At 35.5% G+C, this 20,369-nt stretch overlaps 1 protein-coding gene across 5 annotated transcripts in view; it reads right to left on the reverse strand.

The window, feature by feature from the left end:
• The window catches only part of FREM1 (FRAS1 related extracellular matrix 1), a 146,001-nt gene that overhangs the window by 102,589 nt on the left and 23,043 nt on the right, over positions 1-20,369 (reverse strand). For all 5 annotated transcript variants that reach the window (XM_074282924.1, XM_074282926.1, XM_074282928.1 and 2 more), the window contains exons 2-7: positions 17,920-18,421; positions 13,025-13,119; positions 11,744-12,045; positions 8,152-8,348; positions 5,451-5,774; positions 2,226-2,334 (exon numbers count right to left, since the gene is read on the reverse strand). In XM_074282924.1, the coding sequence (XP_074139025.1) occupies positions 2,226-2,334; positions 5,451-5,774; positions 8,152-8,348; positions 11,744-12,045; positions 13,025-13,119; positions 17,920-18,150 (1,258 nt within the window). In that variant the 5' untranslated portion in view covers positions 18,151-18,421. The remainder of the gene's footprint in view (positions 1-2,225; positions 2,335-5,450; positions 5,775-8,151; positions 8,349-11,743; positions 12,046-13,024; positions 13,120-17,919; positions 18,422-20,369) is intronic.

The raw sequence follows: 20,369 nt of genomic DNA on the forward strand, positions 1-20,369 counted from the left end.
CCTTTCAAAAAAAAATATATATGCATATTTTAGTTTGTTAAGACAGAGTCTCCAAAGGGAAAATAGAGGCAAAAATTAGTGAGCAAATGAGTTCATAGGGTTTGCTATTCTGGTGATCTTCTCTAAGATGCTGGAACCAGAGTCAGCTAAGTGGCACAGTAGATAAAGCACTAACCTTGAGGTCAGGTTCAAATTTAGTCTCAGACAATTAACACTTCCTAGCTGTGTGACCTGAGTAAATCATTTCACCCCAATTGCCAAAGCAAAAAAAAAAAAAAAATGATGCTGGAACCATTAGATTTAGAGCTCAATAAGAACCTTTGAAATCATCTGGTGCTTCAGGGTTGGTTTAGAGATGAGGAAACTGAGGCTTGAGAAAGAAGAGATTTGTCCACTTAGATATTAAGTAATTGAGTTGTTACTTTGATGAATTATAGGTACCTCCAACCAATTCACCAAGCCACTGAGTGCTGACCATATGCAAAGCTCCAAATCAGAAACAAGGGATATAGTGAAAAACAAAAAAATTGCCCTCCCTACCCTCCCACAAGGGACAATTTACATTTCATAGGTGTTAAGGATAGTGGCTGGAAGGGGTGAGGACAACTTAGTATGCCTAAGTATAGGTAGGATCATTTAAGAATGGAGAAAGCAGGAACAACTAGAGGCTTCAAGGTTATCTCCATAGGATAGGGCACATGAACTAAACCTTAAATTAAATGGAAGATTCTAAGGGGCAGACAGGAAGGAATGCATTCCAGGCACTGTGGACAGCTTAATCAAAGGCACTGAAGTGGGAAATGTTTTGGGAAACAGCAAATAAGCCTATTTGACCAGAAAAAAATAGTTCCTAAAGAGAAGTGATGTGCAATAATCTTGGAAAGCTAGAACCAGATGGTAAAAGGTAAAAGAACAAACTAAAGAGTTGCTCATTTTATATTAGGAAGAGAATTAACATTTATATGGCGTCTATCCCCTAACCAATTTTTTAACACTTTAACAAATAATATCATTCGACCCTCACAATAACCCTGGAAGGTAGGTACTATTATTCCCATTTTGCTGGTGAGGAAACAGCTAGTAAGTAGCTGAGGCCAAATTTGAATTCATATTGTCCTGACTCTAGACTTGGCACTCTATTCACTCATACCACCTAGTTTTTTACTAAAAGTCATACGGAACCACTGAAAGTTCTTAAACAGTAGAGAGACAATAAAATTCACTTTAGGACTATTTTTTTTTTGTAGTTTTGTGGAGGAGAGATTAGAGAGATTGAAGAGAGAACCCCCAAACTCTGAAAAATCCTTAAAGGAGAAAACCTTCTTCAACTCTGCCTCAGTAAGGGGACTCTACCCCACAGATCCATCTTTGTTATCTGGGTGGGGACAGCTCAGTCCTGAAACCCATTGAATTCAATTCAAATTCTAATCCTAGCAGCCTTATGAGCAAGGGATTGGATAAGAATTTTTACCTTCATTTATATTTATATCCTCATACCTTTATTTTATGTACCCTATTTATGATGAAACCAAGTCTCAGAAAGTTTCTGGTCTCTTCAAGTATGAACTTGAGTTTTGTTTATTAAGAATAATGTTATATATATTTAACATGTTTAGCATATATTATATTACTTGCTATCTAGGGGAAGGGATGGAGGAAAGAGAGAGATAAATTTGGAACAAGGTTTTGCAAGGAACAATTTTGAAAAATTATACATGCGTATGTTTTAAAAATAAAAAGTTGTAATAAAAAATAATAAAATTTTAAAAATTTAAATAATGTTAATTATCAATAATCCTACTGACAAAAATATAATGACCATGACTCATGATTATATAAAACATCCATTTTAAGGAACCTAAATAACAACTCTAATTTTGGAATGCTTTGATTCTATGAATCCAACATCTTTGGGTTTCAGTTGCAAAATGACAATCATAGATTTAGAGTGGGAAGGATCTTGGAGATCATCAGGTTCAACCCCCTCATTTTACATATGGGAAAATTGAGACAGAGAGGTTAAGTGACTTGCCCATAGTCACGCAGCAAGTAAGTATGTGAGGAAGAATTTGAACTTCAATCTTCCTGGCTCCAAGTCCAGCACTCCCATGCTTCTTGGATAAAATGATTTCTTATGGTCCCTTCCAGCTTTAAAGAGCATAATCCCCAAAACCCCTTTGTATATCCTTGAGTCAATTTATACAGTGAGTAATATTGAACCTTACCCATGTTCCATGACACTCGAGGAGCATTTGTGTCTGCTGTTCTGATAGAAATATGGACTGTGATTGGTAAACTTTTTTCAAAGAAGAAGTCATATACTTCAAATTCCACCTGTTAACAGAGAAATCCATTTGCAGAATTCATTAACAAGATGCCATATAAAAAAGGAAAATGGAAATAAGTGTAGATTGTTTCCTGCTTAATGCCACAGCATCATTACTGACATTAACTTTCATTCAATTTAATTTAACAAGAACTTATCAAGCACCTATTAAATGCAAAACACGCTGCCTGGCATCAAGATTGCAAAGATGAAGATAATAATAGTCCCTATCCTCAAGGATTTTTATATTCTGTTAGGGAAAGGGGACACACACACAATATTTACACAGAACTATTAATATAAAGCATATACAAAGTAATATGGTAAGGAAAGTACACTAATTAGAGTAATCAGAAAAGTTTCTAGGTTCAATATAAAGTGGCACTTAAATTTAGCCTTCAAGGGAGTGAGAAATTCCAAGATTTAGAAATAGAGAGGGTATATATTCAAAGCTAGGGGTTCTTAACCTGGGATATATAAATTGGTTCATGGATAGATTTCAGGAGATCCATGTGCACTTGGATTTGAAAGAATGCATCCTTATTTTTACTCATCTCTTATTTCCTTTAAATCCTATTTATTTTTGAATGCTTTAAAAATAGCAGCTCTTTTAGTGTTGACAAAGAATTGAAAACTGAAGGGATACCCATCAATTGGGGAATGGCTGAACAAGATGCGATATATGATTGTGATGGAATACTATTGTGCTATAGGAAATGACAAGTAGGATACTTTCAAAAAAAACCTGGAAAGATTTACATGTAGTTATATAAAGTAAAGTAAGCAAAACCAGGAGAACATTATACACATTAACAGCAATATTATAAGGATGATCAATTTTGAAAGACTTAGCTACTCTCATCAAGACAACAAAAAATTCAAAATAATTCCAAAGGACCCATGATGAAAAAGATTATCTACTTCCAGAGAGAGAATTTATGAATTCTGAGTTCAAATTCTGAAGCATACTTTTTAAACTTCATTTTTCTTATTTTTTCCAACTTGGCTAATAAAATCTTTTATATTACTTCACATATTTAATATTATATTATTTGCTTTTTCAATAGGTGGGAGAAAAGGAGAGAATATGGAACTCAAAATTTAAAAATGTTAAAAATAAAAATAATTTTTAAAAATTAATGAATTTTAAAACATTACCATGAGAAAGGGTCCATAGGTCTCAACAGATTTTCAAAGGGGACCATGATACAGAAAATGTTAAGAATCTCTACTCTACACTCATAATCTTAAACTCAAATTGCTGTTTAGTTTAAGTTCATGTCACTGGTATAGTTGTATTGTTACCATTTCAATGTTTCTCTTCACAAAAATGTATAATTTAATTTAGTGTTATAATGATCAAATCTAGGAGATGAAGGCCTTTTCAGAAAATCTAACAACCCTAACTTAAAGGTTAGGGTTTGAGAATTATACTACAAGCAACTCTCCAAATACAAAACAGAAGATATCAATAATAAAAGAAGTAATAAATATGGAACACGTCCTATGTTGGAAAGAACATAGGTCTGGAAATTGTAATGCATAATTTCATACCTGGACTCTGTCCTTTATTACCTATTTGAACTCAGGGTATTTTACTTTGAGTTTGTTTTTTTTTTGGGGGGGGCTCCATTTTCCTCTTATATTAGACTAAATGATCTGTAAGGTGGCCCTTTCTGTTCTGGCATTCTATAAAAACATAAACTTAGGATAGAAAAAGATAAAAATGATGTTATAACTCTTGATTCTATAAACCACTAGTTCAAGTAATAAATAATTATAGATACTCCATTTGGGATCAGGACCATTGCAAGTCTCCTTTCAGAAGCCTTACCCAAACCAGCAGGGCCCCAAAGTCATGGGCGATGGTGGTTTCCAGGCCACATAAACTCATATTTAAATATTCTTAGGACTGAAAAGAAACTTAACAAACTCCAACCCCTTCATTTCAAAGAAGGAGAAACTGAGGCCTAGGGAGGTTAATTGATTTGCTCAAATTAGTAATTATACACAGTAGTAAAATCACCTGGAGTTTGGATTATATTTATTTAAAAGAGATGATTAATTATCTGTACATTGTGGAAGGGCATGTGTGTGATAACAGAATTTTCTCACCTGTCTATAAATTCCAAGAAGGCAAGATTGAGTCTTATCTAACCTCAATCTCCTTCTATCACTGACTATAGCACTCTATTAACAGTAGGTATTTAAATAAATGAATTTAATAAACTGAAAGTTCTTGCTGTAAGAGTCACATTTCCCCACATCTCAGTTTCAAGCCAAAATACCTGCACGGTAACCCTTTAAATGGTAGCATGACTGGATCTGTAGCTTGTGGTAAAGCTCTGTCAATAATTAGAAAATTACTCCATCACAGGAAGTTTTGAGAGGTAAGGTCATCAGAAGAATAACTGGGGCTTCACAACTAAGAAAGGAAAATGGAAGCAGAGGGCCAAAACAAGGATTTATAGCCTTAAAAATCTTTCTGTCCTTGAGGGTGAGTATGGGGAGGAAATGCTTAAATTACATGGAAGGCAATTTGCTAACCCTGGGGACATTCATTTTCTACAATAAACCTTAACAACATTGATTTAAACTTTTCACCATGTTTTCACCAACTTCCTGGTAGGTCTTGAGGTAAGTAAGAGGCTATTATATGGGAGACTGTAGCCAGCTATTCTTCAGTAATACTAGAGGAAATGAGCTTAGATTGCAGTCAAGGGGGCTTTAGATTACACAGAAAGATCTCCTGACAGAAAAGACTATTCAGTATGTTTCCAAGCAAGGTTTGGGAATCTTCTTCCTTGAAAGCATCTTCATAAATTTCAATTTGGGGAACCCAAGAAAAAAAGCTATCTAAATATTCATTTTCTTTCCATAAACTACAGAAATCTTCAGAAGAATGGACCTGCCTTCATTCTTAGCAATGTTCCTCCGTGCCCCCCACAATAATCCAGGGGCCACTTGGGCAGTTTTATCGCATATTCCTGGATTCTCATCTACTAGGGAAAACGTACATGAAAGCTGTTTGGCAGGGTCAGGGAAAAGTAGTGAGGAACTGAATGATTACTTAGGGTCTCCAATAAATTCAATAAGTTATGAGCCTTGCTTCCACTCAGGTTACCTCATAATTTCTCCTCTCAGTGTGGCTGTTGTTGGGAGGCTGATAGGCAATCTGCATGTCACTTAGATCTTTCCAGGTGAATGAGGAGATCTCTTTGGTGTGATCCAACAAGTGGGTGAAGTACCCCTGGGGAGGGGGCTTGGTAATGTTAAACACCAGCAAAGATTGGGGTGTCTCATCATCTTCACAGTCCACAGTAGAAGTGGTAACAGAGCTCAGAATGAACTGATCCACCTCCAGAATGAAAGCAGGCATGAATGTAGCCCTGGGGATCTGATTGGGAAAGGCCCCTTTGATAGAGACAGGCAGCCACATATTCTCTGACTTTGGGAGAGAAAAAAGACCACATTAGAAAAATCAATACACAAATAAAAAGTCCATACACTGCACCCTCATCAAGTTTAACTATAACATCCTTGTCATGAACTGGGTGTCCCAAGATCATAGTAGCCTAGATTTAGTGTGAGAAAGCATCCCTAACCCTAAAAGTCCTTTCTTTACCTCAATTCCTCTCACTATTTTTAACATTTCCCAAAGGGACAAACTGACTTGCCCAAAGTCACACAAAAACTAACTTAAATATGGCTTCTTTGATGAGAAATCCAGTGCTCTTTCTACAGTATTACATGGACTCTATTTCTCATTAATAGCCTCAAGTGCCTTGAACAGAATAGGCATTTAACAAATTTGTACTGCATTGAAAATATTCAATTGCTTTATTTTCTAGAGACCAAACCACCTTTTCACCAAAAAGCAAAATAAATAAATAAATAAAAAATCACCAATCATTAGCATATAATTTAATACACAAAATTGCTACATGTGGATTCCCTAAACTGGACAGTATACAATAGAGAGCATCCAGACAGCATGGTATACAGTAGATAGAGTCCTGCACTCAAAGTTAGGAATACCTGAATTCAAATTTGCCTCTGACATTTATTAGCTGGGTGATTATGGGTAAGTCACTTGTTCTGTCTGACTTTTAGCTGACTGGTCCTGTGCCAAGGTGAGGGATAACTGTTAATAAAACTATAATAATTCAGGATGTCCCCAAAGTCTATTGCACTAAGACTTTGGGGACACCTCCATATTGTCACACAGGTGACTTCACACAGTTGTTATACGCCTCAAATGAGATAAATTACTTTAAAACTGCCAGGTGCTATAGAAAGGCAGTTCTTATTTTCCCTGAGGTACAGAATCCTTTCAAAGTGTATGGCATTTATATGTGGGCATCTAGGTAGCATAGTACTTAGAGTGCCAGGACTGGAATCCTGAAAATCCGAGTTTAAATCCAACTTCAGACATTCACTAGCTGTGTGACTTTGGACATTTAACCTGTTTTCATCTAAATTTCCCAATTTATGAAATGGTGTTAATAATAACATCTACCTCTCAGTGTTGTTATGAAGATCAAGCGAGATAAGGATTTTAAATCAGTTGACATAGTGCCTTGGAAAATGTCAATTGCTATATAAATGTTATTATTATTTATTATTGTTATTATTACAAAACTACTATTCAGGAGACTTGAATTCTATATACTGTTCTACTGCAAGTAAGTTACAATGATCTTAGTTCTTAGCTTCCCCTTCTTTAGAATGAGAATTTAGAATTAAAGGGCAGGTAGGTAGTACAGTAGATCCTAGAGTCGAGGAACTTAAGTCAGCCTCAAACATGCACTAGCTGTGTGATTCTGGGTAAATCATTTAACTCTGACTTCCTTGGTGTGTTGTGTGGTTTTGTGCATGTGTGTAGAAAGAATAAGATGAGATGGACTTGAAAGTTCCTTCCTACTCTACCAACTTCTGGTTCAAGGATATTGGGATATTATAACCATCATTACCATTAAGGTTACCACCAGAATCAAATTAGCTTTCTTGAGCAGGAAAAAATGCCAAAGGATTGAAGAAGTCCAAACTAGTTAGTTTCCCCCAGAAAAATTCAACTTGCTTAAATTAAATATATACATAAAAAAACTTTTGCAAAAACATCTGTTATCTATGATATTACAAAAGTAGCATCTTAGAGTAAGTCTAAAACTATGTCGTAGGACAGAAAAAAATGGATATCCTAAGATGAACTCATAGGAGGACAGACAAGATTTAAACAAATTGACCAAGTATGGATAGGTTCCAATCTGTATTGTTAGAAGGAATACCCACATTGATGAAATCATATAATCACAGGAGTAAATGCTACTTACTACACAAGCTCATCCCAAGGAGGGTATGGCATTTTGGCTAAGTCACACTATATAGGCAGGCTCTTTACTCTGCACAATAGATGAAATATGGTGGACATGACCATTTGGACAATCTTAAAGGGGAAAAGAACAAAATGTAGCCTGAATGGAGTACATATATGCATATGGAAAAAGAGAATTATTATTGCCAAGTAGCCAGCTATAGTCCCACTAGGTGATAGTATGTGGTGGGGTGGAGGGGAAGAGAGAAGCAGATGGAACAAAATGATTATGTGCTGATTGTATATGAGGTCTGTGTATTTTTTTCTAATCACCAATGTTAATACTATCATTGTCTCTTCCTCGAGTAAACTGCCTCCTTGAATCCTTGGGTTTTCCAACTATATATATCACAGGGATTCCCTGAGGTCCAGGGCCCAAAGGTAAAGATCCTAACTCTATTAACCACTGGAAGAACACCAGAAAATATACACTCATAACCCTAAGTTCTACCTTGTATATGGATTTACTCCGGATATCAGTGAGGTCCAGGCTGATGGAAATATAATCGACATTTGGAGAAGGGGGATGCAGGTGCTGATATCGCAGCCCCATTAGCAGAAACTCCTCACAACTGACTTTGAGACTCTCAATCTTCTTCAATCCTGGAGTACAATTGCCATTAGGACACCTTGGATCTTTCCTGTATTCTAAAGGGAACAGATAATGCATTAAAACTTTCTTTGATTAAAAATGTGAGAAAACAAAAGGCAGCATATGACAAAGCCTCCCTCTCATGGATTCCATGCCAGCCTCCCTTCCAGAAACCCACCCACAATGGTCATATGTTCCTTTTCATCAGACTTCATATCCACAGCAGAGTTGGTGGTTATCCTCAAAGGGTGTAATTTGCTGAAAAGTGCAATCAATTGACCAGGCCACAAAACCTCTTTACCCCCTCAGGAAATGCAGTATCAGAAAACTAAATGAGTTATGTGTTCTTTACCACTCAACCGCACGTCCCTATTCATCTCAGGCAAATGGACTGGGGGCTCATTTCAAAGCAGTTTTTGTCAGAAGCTTCATGTGTGGCATATGAAGGTCAGTGACCTCACAAGTTTAGTGAAAACAATCTGATCAGTTATCCTTTGGTCAAAGTCTCTCACAATTCATCAAGGCAGAGAATGTCAAATGTTCTCTCTTAGGGCATCAATAGAACTATTCACTACCCATCAGGGATAAGCAATTATTTCCATTATCACAATGGGATAATTTAATTAAAGAAATAATCTCTTACCTACTTATTACAAGAATCTAAAGGGAGAGAGATGAGATCAAATAATATGGATAGATAGGTGGACAGATGTTATGGGACTGGGCTGGCCACCCCAAAACCACAGGCATAGCCTGCAGCCATCATCTGGAAAGTCAAAAAAATCCACATTTTCCTGTTTTGTCCTAGCCACCCCTGCTTTGCCCCCCAGCTGTTCTGCAGGGCTGAAGGATTTGGAAACAAAGTGTAATGTTTTAAATTTAAAAAGTATAATTGGGCTGATTTCCTAATTCTGGCTCATTATGAACATAAACAAAATCTAATCAAAGTTTCAATATAAAAATTTATAGAAATGTATGTTGAATCTAAATAAATATAAAAATACATCACTATCAAACTCTTTTATTGTCCCTAACCTTTATATTGAATGTTAGTTGAATGAATGGATTCTCTATTAGGAATTGTTTGTCTGCTTTTTGAATAATCAGCCTGAACTTCTAGAAATCACTATAAAGAACAAAAAAATTTGGATAGCACCTTGAGCTGCAAAAAAAAGGTCTTTTATAACTATTAGTTGTCATCTTTCTATTCCAACCACCACCACCACCAACCCCTTCTACTGGCTATAAGGGAATTAGAAGGGAATGTCAAGATGCTTTCCTGGTTCTGATCATTAGCTCAGAAGGTGTAGTTCCAAGTTAGCCGCCAGGTGTTTGTGGGTGTTGAGAATGATGAAGCATGGAGAAAGAAGTATGAAATGTGGACCAAAACGAGTTTAGGACTTGAAAATATTATTGGTGGCTTTAGAGACAGTGTATGAATAAAACAGAACATGACTGCAGAAGCTGAGTGTGGGGAATAGTTATGCTTGTGAGAGAGACAGAGAAGGGCAGAGAGAGTCAGAGAGACAGAGACACACAAAGAGAGACAAATACTAACTATAAATAGATCTCTGATAGTCTGTTAGTTTGTGGATTAGGTGTGGATTCTTGGCAATTCGTTTGTTTATCTGGATGCAAAGAAAAATTTGGGATTGTGGGATGTGGGTATAGAAGCAAAGGAAAGTTATATTACATTTCACTAGTGCTCAAGATCCAGTTTAGGAACAAATACCTGGTATCCATCAAGTGACATTTCTGAACAATATAATTCTGAGCCTTCAAAATTTCCACTGGTGGATAAGTTGGGGTTGGTTCAGACATAAAAGGGACAGCACTGAGTATGAGCTCATGTGTGTGCCTCGGCCCACATCACAGGGTTTTATTGACAAAGAGTAATTCTCTGATAAGGATTTTGACTGAATTTCAATGTAGCTTTGGGCCAGTGGGAAGAGGTAGACAAGAAGAGGAGAGACAGAGAAAGAGACAGTGTGAGAGATGATGGGAGGAGAGAGAGAGAATATAATTTTTTTGTTTTAACCCATGGTCATTTCCTTTAAAGGCTTCTTTTGATGACCAAACATGGGCATGGAGGTGATCCTGAGCTTTCAAAAAGTATACCTTTGAGGCAGCTAAATGGAGTAGTGGATACAGTTCAGGCCCTGGCTTAAAATCTGACCTTAAGTCCTGAGTTCAAATGTGACCTCAAATGCTTGGTAGCTCTGTGACCCTTGGTAAATTGCTTAGCCTTAGCCTTGTTTCATCAATTTTAGAATGGGGATAATAAAAGCATCCAAATATCAGGGTTGTTGTGGAGAGCCAATGAGATAATATCTGTAAAAAAACATTTAACAAATGGCTGGCATTTGTAGGTGCTATATGTTATATTTCATTCCCTTTGCCAAGATGTACTGCATATAGGGTCCAATGATAGGCTCGGGTGTCTGTCGTTAAAACACCTTCACACAATTAAGGAGATTCATTTAAGAGAATGGTGGCAATTAGATGATGACTTTTTTTCTTCAGAACAGTTCATCAAATCATCTACTGAGACTAGAATGCACTGAGATCTGTGTCTATATAGGAAGTCACCCATACCAACAAAATCACGTTGTTTTTAAGGCTTAAAACAATAAGGTAAGTAGACAATAAAGAGAAAAGATAATCTTTGGCTTTAAAAACTTTCAACTATTCTCCATTACCTACTGAAAAATAATTAATTGACAAGGTCTTTCATCTGCTTGAAATATTCTCTGTCTCTCTCTGTCTCTCTCTGTCTCTGTCTCTCTCTGTCTCTGTCTCTCTCTGTCTCTCTGTCTCTCTCCAAGGCTGGACATATTCAGGGTCTACTCTCAGTCTGACCCCATTACTGTGCAGCACAGGACTTTTGAGCTGTTCTGTCTCATATTTGAATTCCTTCTTTCTCCCCACTTGGTGACCACCCCTGCTCTCAGGGCTCACTATATTTACAGCAGACTTAATGAAACCCCTGATCGGAGTAGTTGACTGTAGCCTGAGGTTGAGCATCGCCAACTGGAGCTTCCCTGGTAGCTGAGATTTTAGATTTGTACCACCCCCCCCCAGCTTCTAAGAGTAGAATACATGCTCATCAGGAGAGAGAGAATTCCATTTTTTCTCATTGTTTCTTCTATGAATAGCAGAATGCCAGGCACATAGTAGGCAATTAAATGTTCACTAAATTTAGTTGAAGTAGTACTTCTGAACCTGAACCTTTGGCTCCAATCAAAGGGTTATACCTACTCACTATCACCTGAATGAAGTCTGCTGGTTCCCATCTTTCTCTATTCTCATCTTGTGCCCCTCTTAGGAATACCTTATCTTTCTCCTATCTATGCCTATCTTATCTATGCTTTAAGGTTTATTATTTATCCATTTATCTACTAAGTCAACAAATATAAAGTCATTTTAATAATAATATTTTTAAATGGCATACGGGATTCAGGGAAAAAACTATGGGGCTGGTCTCCTCGTGGTTCGCTTTGTTGGGACTCCACAATGACAACCTGGCCATGGGCTGGTAGGCCAGTTTCTAATGGAGAGAGCCTTATGGTGCATTCCAGATTCATCCTCCTCTCATAATCAAAACTGAGCACATTCTTATCAATTGCTCTTGACAGGCCATAGAACTCAAGCACTTCCAGTGCCCTGGTGCTCATCTGGATGATGCTACAATCAGGCTCCAGGAGATAAACTCGAAGGATAAAAGTTTCTGTGAAGGTTTCAGTCTCTGTAAATCTAGATAAGAAAGAGCAAAATTAGAACTTTTGCTGCTGCATACTGATTGTCAAATAGACTTTTGATTGTTTCTTAGATTCAAAGCCAACTCTCATCCAAGGCACAAAATAGTCTATTTTTCTCTTTCTGCTACTCAGCCCCAGTCTTCTTATGCTGCATCCTTTCATTGAAAGGCAGGAGGACACAGGGGAAAGTATGATGGAAAAGGAGACTTTTTCAACATAATTACTCTGGGAATGTATTTTCCTTGACCATGCATTTTTTGTTTAAAAGATTTTATATTTTTTCCAAAGGATAGGAAGAGAGAAAGGAGGAAATAAAGAAGAAAGGAAGGAAGGAAGAAGGAAGGAAGGAAGGGAGGGAGGGAGGGAGGGAGGGAAGGAAGAAGGGAGGGAAGGAGCAAAGGAGGGAGTTAAGGAGGGTTAGATTTGGAAGAGAAAGACTTAGATTCAAATTCTGTTCACTTTCTACCGGAGTCACCTTGATCAAGTTAATTATTTTCTTCATTTATAATAATAATAGATAAGATTTGGTTTGTGCCTTGGAAGTATAAAAAGTACTTTAAAATATCTTATTTGGTCCTCACAACCACACATATGTAGTAAATGCTTTCATTAACCCTATTTTGTAGATAGGCTAAGTGACTCCCAGAATCATACAACTACTTAATGTCTGAGGCAAGATTTAAAATGAATTCTGGAAGAAGTGCAGGTTTAAACATGTGAACCACATAAAACCCAAACTTGATAATCCAAATGTATAACAGTAAAAGCTTTGACTATATTCTTCTCTGATTCAAGTTGGGATCCTAGAAGTCCAAAAGCATTTCCCATGAAGGAAGCTCTTTGGCTCTGTCCACTGCTGAACAATCTCTTGTATTGAATTGTACTTGCTCCATCCTACTACCTTAGAACAATTACCCACTGATCAAAGCATAGTTGTACAGCATGAAAATTGAGACCAAAACAATGTGGCTTACCTGTAGAGTCTAAGTTTAACAGCATCTTCATCTAGGATTGGGCAACCATTATGAGTATATTTTACTTCATTAGGAAGGAAATGACAGTCAAATACCTAATGCGTGGTGAATAAAAAACAAGTACTTATAAGAAGCATGGCACCATATTCTACTCTTTCAAGCTACCTACTAATTGCGTAGAGAAATGTGTGGTCTGATAGCTATTTAGTCTAACAACCATGCATGAAGAGGTTTACCCTCCATGCACCTGTGTAGACAGCTGTGCCATGCTCTAAGTATACCTGGTACATAAAAATTGAAACTTACCAAATGGATGCATTAAAGAGTGATTATATGCATCAACAAATGCTTGTTGGGTTGGATTGGATCACAAAATTATTTTCATACTCCACTAGTGAACTGGAAATCTAATTCAATTTACAAAAATTTTATATATATATATATATATATATATATACATACACACATACAACAAAACACTTACTTTATCTACATTTGAGTACATATATGCATATGCAAACACCTCATTAAAAATTATGCCTATTTATATATTCTCCAAAATTTATACATGCATATACACATATAAAGAGAAAGGGAAAGTAATGTTTATTCAATGTCTATTATGTATAAGGCACATTACAAATTATATTACAAATATTATCTCATTTAATTCTCACAAGAACTTTTGAAGTAGGTGCTAATACTATTCTCATTTCATAAGAAGAAACCGAGATAGAACTTATTAACCTTATTTAAAGGTTAAATAATTTTTTCCCCCAGAGACATCATTAGTTCCTCTTTTTTTCCTGACTTCAGGTCCAGCTCTTCTGTGCCCCCTAACTGCTTTCATCTATTTATCTATCATTCTTTCTACCTGTACATATCCATCTACACATATGTGTATGTATTAATATGCATATATATATGCTTTTAACAAAGCATATTATCTTTTTTACAATTATTTTATCAGTGAGATACAGAAAGGCATTTAAATTATACATATGCACATCGACATATATGTAATATGCATATATGTACATGTATATTTATACATATATATATAATTATACACATGTGTGTATATACATACACATGTGTATAATTTATACACACACATACAAACATATACATCATCATTATCATCATCACCAGCATCCTTTATACTGCAAGATAAAGCTCCTGACACTGGTAATATGTATTTGTTTTTAGAATTTCCATGGTATAATTCTTCTAAATACTGTTTTTATTAACCTTCTCATAGCAGATAGCACAGAAAAGAATAAAAAGAGCAACAAACAATTGCATGTAGTTAAAATTACACAAATTTCATTGTTGCAGTTTGACCACATTAAGTGAAAAAATGGTAATTATTTACTTCAGGAACCCTGGAATCTTTTTAAAGGGGACTTCTCTAATCTTTAGCTCAGGTATATAAAGAAAAACCATTCTAGGCATCTCATTTCTCAGTGTTTGATATCTGGGTTTGAGTTTGAAAGCTTACCTTTCCACAATCTTAAACATTGTCAGTCAATTCAACCCATTCTCAAGATAAGTTTATCACTAATAGAAGTGATTTTTCCCCCAGAGACATCATTGGTTTCTCTTTTTAATTGACAACAAGAAAAAAGATAAACAAAAGGCCTTTCTCCATCTTACTGACAAATAGTCATTGCAAAAAAGAGACAATCTGCTTTGTTAAAAGAAACATCTGTTTTATGTTTCCTAATATGTTTTCCTTTTATAAAAAGCGACAACCATAATTGTCTATAAATTTACTAACTAAAACAAAGGAGAGCTAAATCCTTTTCTAATTACTGTCTAGCTTTGTTTTTTTCCACTTCAACTGCTTTTCAATTACAATTTATAATTAAATTGTCACACATTCCTAACTCATTACTCACTTTAATGACAGTGAACCAGTTTAAACCAGAGACACTTTCTCAACGTTGCATTTCCTGTAAGATATGGGGTTGGAGGTGCTTTGCCCTTTCCAAAAAAATGTTTGATGAGACATTTCATCACGCATAGTAAGCTCTTACTATGAGCTTGGACATATAAAGATGAATTCCTCATTCTTAACAAATGCAAGAAATTTTGTGAGAAAGCTAATTTCTAAAACATAGGAAGATATGGAGTCCTGGAGTTCACCTAATTGTATATATCAAGGGACATCAATGAACAGAATGTACTTTGTGTGTGCCAATCTAAATCCCTTTTCAAATATCTGATAGGAAATTAAACCTGTTGGTTCTAAGACAAACTTCAGTAATGAAATAAAAACGCTAATTGAGCAGATGTTAAACAAAACATTTTCTGTGCAAACCACATGAAACTGTTCATTACCCAGCAGGGTATTGTTAATACAATTGTCTCTCCAGAAAAGTGGTTTACACAAGCTTTGGTCTGAATTTACTATTAAATTCTATAAAAGAATAACCTGATTTTGTGTTTGAGCCTCCTTACTAGGGAAAATGTCATGAAAACTGAATCCCTAAGGATAACTGAATGAGTCTAAAGGAACATGAATACAATTACCAACAACATTTTACCTTTGATTAAAAAAATAATGAATCATCCTTGCTGTAGGTGAGTTTACCAGGAAATATCAGAACACAATATGAAGAGCTCGATGACAGCTTTAGAGATTTTTAAAATCAATGATTCTGCACAATTCTAAAAGTTTAAAAGATATAGGTAAAATGAAGGTGAAATTCCCAATAATTTATAAATTCATGCAGTTCCAGAAGAATTTTCTGAGTTTGACGATCATTAGTTATCAAATTTATTTATACTGAAAGTTGTAAGACATACTTCCATTTTCTTCAGAATGTGCAAAAGGGAGCCAATCAGCTTTCCAGCAATAACAACAGTGAAAACAACACTATAATCCAATGAATACAGCACTGGACTTATAATCAGTAAGACAAATTTAAATCCTGTCTCAGATATTTATTAGCTGCATGATACTGAGCAAGCGACTTTACTTCTCTCTGTCTCAAATTTCTCATCTTTAAAGTAGGGATAAAAATAGCACCTTTTCCCAAGGGTTGTTGTATGGATCAAGTGAGATCACTATTAAAGTACAATTCCTAGCACATAATTATTATTATTGTTATTATTAGATAATAATTATTAGATAACCTAACCCATTATTAGATAATTTATTAATAGATATTATTAGATAATTATATAATAGATTATTGTTATTATTAGATAATTAGAAGGGCTTTGTTATCTTTAAAATGCTATATAGATGCTAAATATTATTATCCAACGGCAAGATGATTCCCTAACATCCCTTCCAGACTTTAGTTCCCAAATTCTCAATCCTATGGACTAGATTGTCAAAATATAAATTAATGTGACAGGCTGAGGGGTGAGTGGGCAGGTTTTAAAAGTCCAAAAGAACTGGGAACTGTTGCCTGAAGCAGCTTGTGGTTGATCTTCCTTCAGCATTTTCAGTCTCATCTAAAGCTCTTTGGCTGGCAAATTGGAGCACAAATCTAAGAGCAGTATTGGGAGATTTTGAGTATCTGATTGCTGCCACAGAAGTTCTGAATACACCTAAGGGTGTCCTCTTTGTTATGTTGTGATTCTTTCTAAATTGGGCTAGAAACAGAATGTGATAATTAAAAAAAAAAAAAAGTCTAAAGCTAACCATCTGAGTTAAAGAGGAAAAAAAAAAAAAACTGAACCACTTTTAATTTTGTCTGCAGCACCTCATTAGACTCCTCCTGTGTCATTTTAACAAAACTTTGAACAAAACCAGCCTGCTTCAGCCAGTGGAGGGGATAAGGATATTCACAGTTCAGCAACATGGTTTGGGATACCCAGTTCTTCCAACAGAACGACACATAGTTTTGAGTCCTATATATGTTTCTCTTTAAATTTGGTAGCAAAATAAAATCTACATGAGGGAAAAGAAACCTGTGGTTTTGTTAGCGCCACTTTGGTTTTCCTAAGGTCACATATGTTAAGTGAATGGCACATCAGGAATTTTTGACTCTAATTCCAATGCTCATTCCCTGGTGCCATATTGAAAGATGTTCTCATTATTCTCTATTTACAGATGAGGAAACTGATGCAGACACAAGTTAAATGTCTTGCCCAGAGTCATGCTCTTAATCACTATATAAGGTTGGATTTGTACTCAGGGTTTCCTGACTTTAAGTTCAACACTCTTTTGTCCACTAGTTGCCCTTAGAAAACTTTGATGACAATGAAGATGATGATGATGATAAACATGAAGGTAAGAATGATTATGATGATGATGATGGCAGCTAATATTTCATATGCCAGGCATTGTGCTAAGTGCTTTACAATTATTATCTCATTTGATCATCACAATCACCTTGGGAGATAATACTATTATTAGCCCCACTTTAGAAACTAGGAAATTGAATCCAAAAGGGGTCACTTGCCCAAAGTCACACAGCTAGTAAATGTCTGAGGTCACATTTGAAACTTAGGTATTTTTGACTCCAGGTCCAGCACTCCATCTATTATGCTTCCCAGCTACCTCTAGGAAGCTGACCTAATGTGATTTAGATGAGCTTTACAAAAATATATTTACAAACAATTTTAGAACATACCTATAACTACAAACATGTCCTTTTTTTTTCCTCTTACTTTCTTCCTCTTCTTATCCAACTCCTTTTGCCCTTCTTTTTCTATATAAGGCCTACCATCCACAGGCTTGACTTTGTTTCTGGTGATATTCAAGGCTCAATTCCAGATCTTATCTGGAATATTTGTTTATTTGCTAATTTTAATGTGTTTTTGTTAGTGAATGAACTCAGGTCTGGAAAATCAGTACTCACTAGACAAATAAAACTACATATACATATATACCTACATGTAGTGCTATGGAACAGAAAATACCTGGTAACACTTACCTGTGGAGTAAGTTTCCCAACCCTTTGGGTTATTGGCTCATTCAACAAAACTTCCACTTTGCAGGCATCTTTTTCCTTTGGTATGGAAAACTTCAGGTCCTCCCTTGACAGAAAAGCAGAATGACCCTTGGCCACCTTCATCCCCTGGTTAACACTGATGAAAGACGAATTGGTACCTTGCAGAACAAACAGCAGGCAAAGAAACACCCCACCAGATTCAAGAAAGTTCATGTTATCAGGGGATCACCAGCTTCCTTCCAGGAAAAAGGCTTAAGTAAGAAAAGGGTTCCTTTTCTCCTTCGGGACCATCAACACATATTCCAAAGGGCTAGGCTAGGAGAAGGATCCAGACAACATGCACGGAGATTGCCGTAAGCTCCCCCTTCTTAAAATCTGGAGAATGAGGCCTTTCAAGAAATCCTGGAGCTTTTTTAATAAAACTCGCTGATCAATCCTGACAACGCCAGAAAGATTAATAGGCTTTCTGAGTGCTTTTCTAATCCTGCAAATAGGAGAAGGGGTAGGGGAAAAGAAGAGAGAGCAAAAAGAACAGCATTACTATTCTAGAGATCCAAGTGACAAAGGAATCTTTCAAACCTTCTCTCATTTCAGGTAAATTAAAAACAAATAAACTAACCTGACCTCTCAACACATCTGAAAGGTGATGGGGCCAACTCATTATCCAGCTTGTGGGATATTGGTTTCCTGAATTTCTTAAAAGCAATATTGATGGTGATTGGGTGGTCCCATGGATCTTGACCTCAAGATAAATGGATATAATTTATTCCCTCTTAATCTGGAGAAAGTTACTGAATTCTAATCTGCTATTTCTTTATCCTATGAAGAAACTACTAGCTACTTGTTTTATCAAGGGGGTAAGATTAATTTGCCTCTGCATATTGCTTGAAAACTACTATCCTTAGGCAAGTTTTATCATCACTCTGTCTCAGTTACCCCCATCCGTAAAATGGACATAATATACTGTCTTCTTCCCACCCAAAAGATCTCTTTTAAAGAATAAGATTATATAAACAAAAAGTTTGAAATTATAAATGCTATTTAAAATTTTTGAACAGTGTATTTCACATTTATCTGACTGTGTATTCCATGACAACCACTAAAGCACCTGAGGTTCAATTTGTGATTTAGACTACTAATAAACTTTTTGAACAGGTGTATAATTATATATCTATATAGATATAGATATATTTAAATTGATACCTGAGAAGAGAATACTGATCAATATGATCAATATGTCTCTTAGAATATTTGTCTTTAACACAAATGGCTATAAAGTCTACAATATTACATTTGGGAAAACCATCCCATTGCACCTTTTGATTTATAAGCAATGTGTGACATTCAAATCGATAAGCATTTATTAAGTCCTACTATTTGTAGGGCACTTATGGTAGATTCTGAAATAAAAACCTAAAATGAATGACAATCCCTCCCCTCAGGTAGCTTATTTGCATCACTTTACCCCTAAAGAAATCATTCATTTTTAATGGAATCACCAAGTACAATATTCATATGAATATATATATATATATATGTATATAAAATCAACATTGACTCTGCTTATATATAACCAGTCTGGATGCCCATACATGTCTGTGATAAAATGAATAGACCAAGTAAAAGTCTGGTTCTCAAACTTCATAAAATCTCAAAGTTTAAAGGGACCTGTGGGATCATCTTAATCCAAGAATCTAATCTAGTTCCCAAAAGAGGATTCTTTGTAAAGAAAATGTTTGACCTTAGTCCTTTGACCCTAACATATTCTTAATCAAGAATAAGGTTTGGTTGGGGGAATGGGGGGGCAGTTATGGGTGTGGGTGTTTGTAGGTGTGTGTTCAGCAGAACAACTTTCACCCCATCAGTATTCTGATTCTTTCTCTTAAACCCACAATCAAGAATATCTATGCTCCAAGCATACACCAAATTATTCAATCATAAATTCAATTATAAAATTTCCAATCATAAATAGACTATAATCTATCAACAGGCAAAAGCTCCCCAGATATTGAATGAATTTTTGTTGAACTAAAAAAGAATAGAATGTAAGATATTTAAGGACAAGAATCATTTTATTTATTGTCCATGTCTCCAGGGCCTAGCATAGACGTTTAGTCAATTTAATTGACTAGATGCTAATAAATATGTTAACTAGGTATCCATTTAGGCTTTACAGGTTTTTTACTTATATGAGGATGAATCATCCACATATATTAAATTAAATATATAACTACCTTAAATAGAAATCAAAATATCCAATTTTTTAAGTTTCACACTCCTACAAAATATAAGAACCTACATGCTCAAATTAAGCCTAGTTAAAAATTTACCTAGTTAAAGGATTCAGCAACCAAAATGTTTTTAGAATTAAATCTATTATCAGTTTATCTCAAGTTCCTAGGAAAATCTATTTCCTCTACTTCTTTTGTTTC

Source organism: Sminthopsis crassicaudata, chromosome 1 (genome assembly GCF_048593235.1).
Source record: "Sminthopsis crassicaudata isolate SCR6 chromosome 1, ASM4859323v1, whole genome shotgun sequence".
Lineage (NCBI taxonomy): Eukaryota > Metazoa > Chordata > Mammalia > Dasyuromorphia > Dasyuridae > Sminthopsis > Sminthopsis crassicaudata.